Raw genomic sequence first — 12291 nt, forward strand, 5'->3', positions numbered from 1 at the left:
CGTCTGTGGCACATTTTATTGTGAATGCGCAAGCTTTATCTGACAACATGTGGAATGTTCAACTGCAACACACGCTGACTACAATGATAGAGCTTGGAATAGCCAGTATCATTTTTAATATAACTCAGACTGGATTTTTCTAAAAGAAGAAAGTCATATAAAACCTAGGATGCTTCAAGGGTGAGTAAAACATAAGCTAATTTTCATTTTTGGGTGAACTAATCCTTTAACTATTACTTTTCCCTCAATAAATTCCTAATTTGCTGCATATTAATAGTTAGTAAGGTATGGATGTAGAATAAGGTCATGTAGAATAAGGCATTAATATGTGCTTAATATGAACTAATAAATGGCTATTTATTTCAGTTATATGAATGCTAATAAGCAACTAGTTAAGAGACCCTAAAATAAAAGTGTTACCCTTAATGTACTTTTAAAGGAAAATGCCACTGTTTTTTCCATATTCCACTATGTTCTTCCCTCAGCTTAGACGAGTTGATACGTACCTCTCCCATCTCAGAGTGTGCACTCAATCACTGTAGCGCGCGGGGCCACTATGCTAGCGTTTAGCTTAGTACCATTCATTCCTTAGGATCCAAACAGGGATGAATTTAGAAGCCACAAAACACTTTCATGTTTTCCCTATTTAAAGATGGTTACATGAGTAGTTACACGAGTAAGTATGGTGACACAAAATAAAACGTGGTGATTTTCTAAGCGGATAAAAAAAATTAATGTATGGCGGAAGAGTTCACTAGATAAATCGCAGTCATGTAAATGTATTGGTTAAAAAGGGTGAGAACCCTACAGAACAGGGAAAGAATCTTAAAAGTTCTGGAAGCCAGATACTTATTGAACTGAATTTAATTTATTTATTTTATTAATTTATTTAAAATGGGACAGGGGGTGTAGACAATAGGAGGTCTTGGAGTCATGTGAGTCACAGCTCTCAGTTGTCAATGAGGGTTTCACTTCACTTATGACATCACTTATAAGTTAGCTGCCTTTAAAGGCAGTAGACAACAAGGCAGCTCACTATTGGAACAGAGTCTTTGTCTTCATAGTTCAATGCTAATTTAGGTTCACTCAAAGATGGCATTCATACTGACAGTGATTTATTTGCTTAACGCCACCAAAATGTTTTGCCATTGGTTGCCCGTAGGCCTTCCTGCTCAAATAAAGTATCCAACCAACATGTTTATATGCTGAAATTCTGCTCAACTCAATGACTCCAGAGTTGAAAGCTGCTTAAATCTCTTCAAATTCCAATGAAAATGAATGTCATTTTGTCATTCAAACTTCAAGTTATTTTGTTGCTTAAAATCTCTGCCAGTGAATGCACACTTTCTTCTACCATTTGAAAAACATGTGGTACTTACAGAGACGGTGGAGCTGGGTGTGTTTGTTCCATAGCCAGAGGAGGGAAGGGATGCCAATGACCAACGTCGCCCATCAGTTCTACAAACACAGACATCCCTCAGTCCACTTCCTCTCAAATAATTACAGTTACTTTGTAGTATCATCATCAGTAAATAGCATATTCTAGATTGCATTGCATTGAATCCAAGACATGAGAGGCGGGTGGTACACTAGATAAAAGGAAAATGCTGAGTGAGTCATTTATTTTCAAAGTAGAGCAGATGAAAGACAGTGGCAGAGTAATCCATGAGCTGGGGCTGCTATCTTTTCGATCAGTGCTCTGTGAGCAATCTCCTATGGGTCTCCTGGCTGATTGAATGACCTGATGATGATTGCAGGTAGACAAACGCCACAAACACTGCAAGGAGTGTTACATGGGCCGAGTAAATACAGAAGATGCCAAAAAATGGTTGTACAGGCACACATCTACTGTTTAATGTACATGGAAAGGAATGTGATGCACTATCAATGATTTCTAGCACAAATGTACAAGAATAGAGTGAATCTCATGAAAACATGTCTAGGTCAGCTTGAACACCTGCTTGTTTGTTTGTTTGTTTATTTATCATCATAAAAATAACAATACATTGTAAAAAAAAAAAAAAAAAAAAAAAAAAAAGTAAAGAACTTTTTTTTTTAATTCTAAATAAAGTAATTATTTTGAATTTGGTTAAATATGACCTGAAAATGTTTAAGATAAGTCTCATGAGATTCACTCGATAAGTTTTGTTTGAATTACCTGTCTGATCTTAGTCCATGACTTGAAGATTATAAACAGTAAAAATAAAAAATAAAAAATAAATAAAATAATAATAATATTTGAAGTTGAAAAACAGTATACAAATTTTGAAATAAGACAAATGTTTCCACCCCATTGAACAGAGTTTGATGTGACAGGTTAAATCTGAACTTCTGAACCATGGTTTTAAATTTGTTCCCATCTAAAACTGTAGAAAGCCTGTCAGCTCCTGAGTTTTTCCAAAAGAAGCAACCAATATCTTTCATCAGCCACATGCTCCTCACTTCAAAGAACATTGTTTATTTGAACATTGTACTGATGTCCTGATATTCCTGACAGATCTGGACCACTATTCTAATAATACAGATAATTCTTTTAAATTATGGGTGCTATAGGTAGTTTACACACTATGTTCATCTTTACAAATTTGAATATTCTAGTACTTACACCACAATGATACAGTGTTTGCTTGCTCTCCCAAGTCAAAAGTCTCTATGATACTGTTGTCGCTAGATACAACTTGGATGCCACCTTTAAATTTTTTAATCATACTCCAGGCAAAAACCAGATAGCTTAGAAATATAGGAAACTTCTCTTCAAAAGTGTACCATAGGTATAGATGTTCATGTCATTACCTGCGTGTGAAGGAAAAATGAGATGAAGCACTAGGGGAGAAGTTTCTAGGGCTGTCTTGTGGACTGGTGCCTGAAAAAAAAAAAGTTTCACACTTTTTACTGTGCCAGCAATACTCTACAATATTCTAACAATATTATTAACATAATTTCTTTCTGCCGTTACATATGGCCAATATATGGCTATGCCACCTGTACAATCTTTATTCTTGAAGGGACAGGCAACAATTCCAGTAAACAACAGAATTTTGTTTGGCCCCAAAACTATTACACTGCCTCAAATGTTTTGGATTATTATTAATAACACATAGGGACAGTTTTTAATAATATTTTATGTGGCCCTTTGTCCTTTTTGGCAAACATAGGAGTCAGTTAAACCAGAAAGGTCTATACGCCATTGTCACCATATGTGCCCTCTTATTAGATAAACCCCCACTATTTCTGGGGATTGCTTTTGGCAATATGGCCACAATTGAGGTTCTGGGAGATCCCAAATCATGGCCATTAGAGCCAGTATCCCACTTCCACAAACAGAAAAACAGCCTAATGCCCTGCAATAATTGCAGCTAATTAACCTGATTGAACAGGGGAAACAGTTTATAGTTAATTAACAGATATGTCTATGGCCCCATCGGTGTTGATAAAGAGAGGCCCCTGAGCTTTGCTGCTCATTTACTGATAATCACACACAACTGATATACAGAGTAAGAAAGAATTGAAATTAATGCAAACAAGAAACTAATAACAATGTGGAATTTGCATTTTATTAGCTGATATGAGGTTTTCAATAGAATATGCCAATATCTACAAAGTGGCAGATTACTGATACAGTGGGATGAATACAATATAGAATACAATATATCATCAGCCTGTGTGTGAGGTTCTGTTAATAAATTTCGACAATTTGTGCAATTGTGATATGTCAACTTTATCTCCTGTATCTGTTTTAAGTTATTTTTGCCCAAGCACCCACTTTGAACAATCTACCAGTGATGTGTGTGTTCATTTTGTGTTTGATGAATACAATATATACAAATAATTCATACACGTACAGCATTTTCAATACAATAAAATTGTATATGTTATGATATGATATTTTGACCCTTTTTTTCTTCTTTTTTTATTTATTGTTTTACTTCTGTTCAACAAATGTATTAAATTGATCTAAAGTGACCGTAAAGATTTCTACATTGTTACAAAACATTGTTTGCACTTTCTATTCATCAAAGAATACTAAAAAAGTAGGATCCACTTTTTTTTTGTCTTTTACTACTATGTACTTACATTTAAAGTAATTATTTGATACAATGCACTCATTGCGGACATATATAGGTTTTTATGTGTTTGTACTCACAATTATAAATATTTTCATGTAATTACATCTGCGATTAATTTCAATAGCTATAAAACATACTGTTAATTATACTGTAGTCCCTTACCCATCAAACCATACCAACTAACCTTTGCCATCACAGGAATATATTACATTTTAAAATATATTAAAACAGAAAACAGTCCTTTTAAATAGTAATAATATTTCAAAATATTACTGTTTTAACTTATTTTTATCAAATAAACAGAGCCTTGTTAAAAATACTTTGTAATGCATAAAATAAATGTATAAATGTATTATACTATATCCTCACATAATTAATGACTCAAGTCTATAAATGCTAAGGTGAATGGTATCTGAGAGCATAAGTGGTTATGAGCCAGCTGACTATGGCTCATTTCATGACTATAAAACGTACTCGGTTACTAACGTAACCTCGGTTCTCTCTAGAAGAGGGAACGAGTACTGCGTCTTAGCTAAGACGCTACGGGAAAAGTCTCTTTTCACGAAATACTGAAGCAAAACATTATCCTTAATTTAGAATTTTTGTAAAGCGCATTTGCAGCAGAACACAGCCATAGGCGAGACGGCTCGCTCGCTCACTGGCTGCTCTGCGGCAACTGCACAGCCTATCGAGCGCAGGCTTCGCGCCCTTCATGCCACTTCCCGCCGAAACGGGTGTGGCCAAATCCTATAAAAGGAGCTCGAAAAGGCTGACTCACCTGATTTATTTCATTGCCGAAGCGAACCAGAGTGAATTGTACGCACGGCAGAAGAACGCAGTACTCGTTCCCTCTTCTAGAGAGAACCGAGGTTACGTTAGTAACCGAGTATGTTCTCATACGAGAGTTCTCTCGTACTGCGTCTTAGCTAAGACGCTACGGGAACCCCATGTAAAACGCCGTGCGCGCAGGGATCACACACCAATAAACCTGATGCAACGCCCAGGATTTACAGTGCACAGTCACCCGAGGGACTCACAGAGAGTCTAGGACAGGAGGGGGGCGGGGGGGGGGGCTCCGTCCCATATCTAGCAGCACCCGTAGATGCGGCAATATGACATCACACAGTCGAGGCAAGGCCTGACCAATGTGGCAATGCGGGTCTTACGCAATACTGCCCATATAAAAGTTGGCAGTGCATAACGCTCACGAACTCAGAATTCCCATCAGGGCCCTGATTCGATTATACCGACAGCAGCCTTGCTTACAAGGCGGGAACCTCCAGGTTATAGAACCTGATAAATGTAGACGGCGAGGCCCAACCTGCTACCATACATATATCCTGCAAAGAGATCCCAGTAGACCACGCCCACGACGAGGCGACGGCCCTTGTGGAGTGTGCTCTGACGCCCAGTGGGCACTGAAGGCCCCTGGAAGCGTAAGCTAACGCTATGGCGTCAACTATCCATCTGGATAGAGTCTGTCTCGAAACAGCCATTCCCTTGGAACGTCCACTGAACGAGACAAACAGCTGCTCAGTCTGTCGAAAGACAGCGGAGCGAGACACCTAAGCTCTTACCCTAACAGGGCAAAGAAGACTCGAGTCTCTATCCTCTCCCGACACCGACAGGGCAGACAGGGCAATAACCTGAGCCCGAAACGGCGTGTTGAGGGACTTCGGCACATAACAGTGCCTAGGTTTGAGTATGACCCTTGAGTCATTAGGCCCAAACTCCAAGCAGGACTGGCTCACCGAGAGCGCGTGCAGGTCACCCACACGCTTCACTGAAGCGAGAGCCAACAAGAATACTGTCTTGAACGACAGATGCTGGAGGCTAATCGATTGGATAGGCTCAAAAGGGGGACCCTTCATGGCCTCCAAAACCGCCGCGAGGTCCCATATAGGGACTGACGGAGGTCTGGGAGGATTCAGCCTCCTAGCTCCTCTAAGGAAGCGGATGACTAAATCGTTCCTTCCTATTGACTGACCGAGCGCTGTTTCAGAAAACGCTGCGATGGCCACCACATAAACTTTGAGTGTGGATGGGGCTCTGCCCTTATCCAACAGCTCCTGTAGGAAGGAGAGAACCTCCGTCACCTCACAACTAAGGGGTGAACATCCCCGAGCTGTGCACCAGCTGGAGAACACAGAGGGTAACCGTTGAGCGCCCACACATGGAGGGACCACAACTCCGGTTGAGGGTGCCAAATCGAGCCCCTGGCCTGCGAGAGGAGGTCCCTCCTCAACAACACTGGCCACGGGGCGGTGTCTGCTAACTGCATCAAATCTGGGAACCATGGTTGGTTCTTCCAAAAAGGTGCTACAAGCAGTATTGAACATCTCGTTTCTCTCACCCGTTCCATCACCTGCGGAAGGGGGGAGACGGGAGGGAAAGCATAAAGCGGGCAGCACGGCCATCTCCGTGACAGCGCGCTTTCGTTCTTGGAAAAGAACACGGGGCAGTGAGGGTTTTCGTGGGACGCGAAGAGGTCCACCTCCGACCTGCCAAATCTCTCCCACAACAGCCGGACTGTTTGCGGGTGTAGAGACCATTCGCCCGTGGGAATGTTGTTTCTGAACAGCCTGTCTGTACCCAGATTCTGTAGCCCAGGCACATGAACTGCCCTCAGCGAGTGCAAGTGCAAGAGTGCAAGAAGCCAAACCAGGAGGCGTTCCGTCAGCCTGTACAGGTTTCGGGACCCGAGACCGCCCTGGCGATTTATGTAGGACACCACAGACATGTTGTCCGAACGGACTAAGACGTGGCGGCCCTTGATTTGGGGACAAAAGCGCGTCAGCGCGTTCTCCACTGCCAGCATTTTCAGACAGTTGATATGTTGGAGCTTTTCCCATTCTGACCACAGGCCAAAGGACGGTCTGCCCTCGAGCAGCGCTCCCCATCCCGAAGTGGAGGCGTCCGTCGACACCGTCTTCACTTTCGAGGAAGTCCCCAGGCTTACACCTGATTGGTACCAGTCGTTTGCTGTCCAGGGTTTCAGACGCAGTCGACCAGATACCCGCGCTTTCAGCCAGAACTGCAGGGGGCACATGCGGAGCAGGCCCAACTGCAGAACTGGAGATGCTGAGGCCATGAGACCCAGCATCTTCTGACATTCTCTGAGCGAAACGGTCGCGCCGCAGCGGAGAGAACTCGCTGCGCGCTGAATGCCCAACGCGTGCTGTGGTGACAGCCGCGCCGTCATGGAACGTGAGTCCAGAGCTATACCCAAAAACAGTATCGTCTGACTGGGGTTCAGCGAACTCTTCATCCAGTTGACACTGAGACCGAGTTTCTCGAGGTGATAGAGTAAAACGGCCCTGTGCTCCACGAGCTCCGCTCGTGATTGAGCCAGAATCAGCCAGTCGTCCAAATAGTTCAGCACTCGCATGCCTCTGAGTCTGAGAGGAGCGAGCCCTGCGTCCATGCACCTCGTAAACTTACGAGGAGCTACGGACAAGCCGAACGGCAGGACTGTAAACTGGTATGCCTGGCCCTCGAAGGCGAATCTCAAGTATCGCCTGTGACTTGACGCTATCTGAATTTGAAAATACGTGTCCTTCAGATCTATTGACATGAACCAGTCTCCTCTGCGAATATGCGCGAGGAGCTTCCTGGTCGTAAGCATTCTGAAACTGCGTTTCATCAATGCCTTGTTCAGCTGTCTTAGATCCAGTATGGGCCTGAGACCCCCGTCTTTCTTGGGCACTAGAAAGTATCTGCTGTACAGCCCACCCCCCCCCCCCCCCCCCTCGCTTTGAGCTCGAGACACAGGCTCTACAGCCCCTTTGCTCAACAGTTTTGATATTTCGACCCGAAGTATGTGTGCTACTTCTGTTTTGACCGTAGTTTCGATGCGTTCTAAAAAGCGCGGAGGGCGTCGAAAAAACTGTAGCGAGTAGCCTCTCTTTATAATGCCTAGCACCCAATTCGAAACCCCTGGAAGCGCTGAGCATGCATCTGCATGAATGGCTAAGGGCTGGATGCGAAGCGCGCTGTGTTGACTGGGCAACGGCGGCGCTTGGGTGCGCTGCACCATGGGCGTTACGCCTGTGGCATTTGAGGCGGGCAGATCCTCCTCGACCCCGTCCCGGCGCTTAACCGATTGAGGGAGGGCTGAGCGGGTCCCTGTGGGACTCGTTATGTCTGCGAGTAACTGTGGGCTGCAAGTGTGCACATTTACCGCTTTCGGCTCGCTGGCTGCCTTGGCAGTGTTCGTTTTTACAGAAACCACGCGCCGTGTGTGACATAGTGCTTGTGGGCACTGAGGAGTGGGCACGTTTACTATGTGGCGCGCGCGACCGACCTGAGTCGATCTTATGGGCGCGAGCCCTGTGTGCAGGGGTGTGTCACTACATTTATAGCACCATCGGCCGTGGCCGGAACACCAGAAATAACACTCTTTTCGGGAAATATCTGGGTAGCCGTGATAACGGCTTTTGTGTGCAGGCAAGCGGGCACTCGTGCAGGCTTGCGCGTTGCAGAAGACGCTGAGACAGTCACAATTCTTGGAACTGCAACAGCGGCGCGCTTGGGTGAGAGCTCGGCCGCAGCGGAACTCTTACACTGGCGCTTTCCTAGCAGTGCTAGGATGACTTCGGGGCTTCCGGCTTCACCGTAATCCTCTGCCGCGGCTCCAGCGGCGCGGGGCGACGGCTGGAAGAGCGAGAACGGTATCCCGAGCTGCGTTGCTGACGCTGTCGCGATGAAGCAGCTGGAGGGCGGTGGGCGTGACTGAGAGCTTTGTGGGGCCGGTCTAGTGCGGCTCAAATGCCTCTCAGCCACCGTAGCGGAAGCCATAACCCGTCCCATGGCCTGTGCAGCGGACTTAGTAGCGCGGAGGGAGAGATCCGAAGCACTCCTCAGATCCGCGATTTTGCATCAGCCTGTGCTCGATAGGCTGTGCAGTTGCCGCAGAGCAGCCAATGAGCGAGCGAGCCGTCTCGCCTATGGCTGTGTTCTGCTGCAAATGCGCTTTACAAAAATTCAAAATTAAGGATAATTTTTTGCTTCAGTATTTCGTGAAAAGAGACTTTTCCCGTAGCGTCTTAGCTAAGACGCAGTACGAGAGAACTCTCGTAAGAGAACTAAAGTGATGTTTAATCACATTAATACACTGTAATTAAATCAACAGTAATGCTGAATGTTCTTTAAAGGTTTCCAGTACAGGGGCAGCATGTGCTCAGTCTGCAGAATGAGAGAGACAAAGACCTAGTGCGCAGCTCATGAATCAGACACAGGATAGCTGCTTGAATACACTGTAGTTCTGCAGTTTTTTTATCGAGTGTTTCGGGCCTGGCCGCCTTAAAACAGACTGCTTTCTGTGACAGAGGTAAGTATTAAACCATGCCCTAACCAGGTGTGAAGCAACAGTTAAATAGTTTAATATACAGTTTATATAAGAGCTTTTTAGAGACTTCACTATGTATAGGCATAAACACTAAAATAAGAATCCAAGTATCACTTGGACCTTAATTTATAACACACATGTACATATGCAAACAGACAAACACACTGAAACGGTTACCTGTGTGTGACGACAGAGGTGAGTGTGGTCGAGGAAGGGCTGATGACTGTCCACTCCCTATCAGACTTTTTCTGTTGCTTGTTCTGCAGCTAAAAAAACAAACCAAAGCATTGTGTTTTGCGAACAGACCACTGCAATAAAACCTTGCATTGCAGAAAAATGTCAACAGCCTTAAGACAGGTGAGTCATTTTAACACCTGGTCACACTGGCACAAAAAAACAGAGATGTATCAATACTTTGTGCATATTTTGCATCGGTCACGGTTCATATATCACTATAGATTTGAAAGTATCATTATAGATAACTGATTTTATATATGATCTGCATAGAAGTAAATAGCAAATTTCATTTACTGTAACACTGCTCTGTCTGTCAAGTGTATGTTTACATAAAAAAAAGAAACAATGGAAAAAAATGGCTATTACTCCGAACTATTACGGTATGTTTGACATTTCATTTTAACATTGAAAGTGACAGGTTGAAAGGTGCTGTTATTTTTGTTGTTGTTGTGTCGCTGCTTTTACAAAAAATTTACTGTTAATAATAGCTTACTACTGGTGTTATATTTTGTCATTTTGAATTTGAATTGCCTTGACTTTTTGAGTTTTTTTTTTAGCTAAGAAATAGTTTGCATTTTTATTTTACATTATTTCTGAACAAATAGGATATGTTTAAGACAAGTTTGTACTATATATATATATATATATATATATATGTGTGTATATATACACATACACACACTGTGTTTTTTTTTTTTTGCAAAGATGATATCCAAGTAATTTTAAATGACCATGCTAACCACTTCATGTGTGGTGCATTTGGAATAAAACTTTCTCTAACAACATATTTAATAAAGAACGTTACTTGAATCATGAGCAGCTGTCAGTGAATCGATCACATTCATGGAGGTGTAAAAGGAATAGTTTGCCCAAAAATTTTAATTATGTAATCATTATATACTCATTTAATTATTATTATTATTTTTTATTTTTTTGAGGAGCACTCAAAGAGATATTTAACAGAATGTCCAGGCTGTTCTTTTGCATGGAATGCAACTTTTAGTGTGAACAATGACTTTAACTGTCTCTGTGACCCTACATTTTTCCTTTTTCTCTTGAAAACACTAATTAATTGATAAAGGAAAAGGCCATGAGAAATAAGCGTTGGCCAAAGCTTATTATGGGCAGGAAAGTTAAGACAGTTGGATATTCCTCTCTGAGTTAGTGAGTTCCCTCACATTAGCTGTAAAAGTGCATGATTTTTAGTAAACCAACAAACACTTTCCAGCTTTTAGTGAACTATGAACTAGGCAACAATCTTAAGTACTCAGGAAAGACCTTCACTTCTAAAATGAAAAGAGAATATGATTCATACAACATATAGAAACAGAACAAACCACTGAATAATGGGACATTTGTCTACATATTCAAGAAAATAGAAGACAATTTAAGTAATTTTCCTGAATGCAGATGGAAAACGGGGGGAAAAAATTTATCAAATGTCAAGTAAGGAAAATGGCAATGAATCAAATAATAATTTAGAAGCACTCTAAAGGAGCCATATCTTACATATCATACTATATGTGCACCATTCTTGTTTTAATATTTTCTCTAGAAGCCCACTTGTGTTAGTTGATGTTTGTTGCACTAAACACAGATGCAATTTCATTTTAGGTGACCATTTTCCACCTTCCATCTAACCTTTGGACTTCAGATATGTAGAGACATGTAACTTGAGTATGCAAACATGGCCAGTCATATTGTACTGTAGTGAGCTTATTGTTATGATGTTAAGATGTCATAAGCTTTTTTTGCAGCAAATGTTGTTTTAAACTGGTAATAAGAGTTTTAAGAATTTGAAAGTTAACAGTATACCTTTACTTTAAAAGAGCAAGGAAAGTCCTGTCATGATATGACACCTTATAATCTGTAGCATGATTCAGAAAGATATCTGGTTCATGGGTGCTCAGTTAAAGAGGATCAGATTTTGCTATTTATACAATTGCTATGCACAGGCAGATTAGAAATGGACAGTGCTCAGCTCTGCACTTCTTGCTGTATAGCTATAATAAAAAATGCAATAGCTCTATGATACATCTGAAAGAAAACCCACACAGAAATGACTGCAAGCAACGTAATAACTGAATCAAGGATCAGTCCCTGTTTTGCCACTTGAAAGCAGACATTTTGCTTTCATCACTGACTAATCATTCAGGCATTTACAGACACTTTACAAAGGCTTATTGTAAAGCCGTCTCTTTAATGATCTTGTTTTATCGGCTTGGCCTTAGTCTGCCCTTTCTTAAACAAACTTAAATATATACTTATATATAACGTTCAATTTATCAAGCACCAGCAAAACATCCAGTAACGTTTAAACTTTTAAACATTTCTTGGAAGTACGATTTGTGCAACTATACATATCCAGGCCATTCAATACAAAAATTAAAAAAAGAAAGCTCTGATTACTAAATTACTGTACAAGTGGCACTTATCTTACTCATGTCAACGACATGATGGTTTTATTCATGGCCAACATTTCAGAATACTGCAGATATTAGGTCCACTATTGTCAGATACAAAAAGAAAGCTATAAAAACATGATTGAAAGCAAGAACTTTAGATTTGAGAGCATAAATCAAGGTCAGTACTATAAATTATGAAGAATTCTTTGACAAATGGACATATCATGCATTTCGT

General features: G+C 41.8%; 1 protein-coding gene across 7 annotated transcripts in view; it reads right to left on the bottom strand.

Annotated features, from left to right (window-relative positions):
- LOC132140808 (microtubule-associated serine/threonine-protein kinase 4-like) overlaps nucleotides 1-12291 on the bottom strand; it is a 190020-nt gene that overhangs the window by 27254 nt on the left and 150475 nt on the right. For all 7 annotated transcript variants that reach the window (XM_059549801.1, XM_059549800.1, XM_059549799.1 and 4 more), the window contains 3 exons: nucleotides 9592-9680; nucleotides 2794-2863; nucleotides 1380-1458 (listed from right to left, as the gene is read on the bottom strand). In XM_059549801.1, the coding sequence (XP_059405784.1) occupies nucleotides 1380-1458; nucleotides 2794-2863; nucleotides 9592-9680 (238 nt within the window). The remainder of the gene's footprint in view (nucleotides 1-1379; nucleotides 1459-2793; nucleotides 2864-9591; nucleotides 9681-12291) is intronic.

The sequence above is a fragment of the Carassius carassius genome, chromosome 5 (genome assembly GCF_963082965.1).
Source record: "Carassius carassius chromosome 5, fCarCar2.1, whole genome shotgun sequence".
NCBI classification, from domain to species: domain Eukaryota; kingdom Metazoa; phylum Chordata; class Actinopteri; order Cypriniformes; family Cyprinidae; genus Carassius; species Carassius carassius.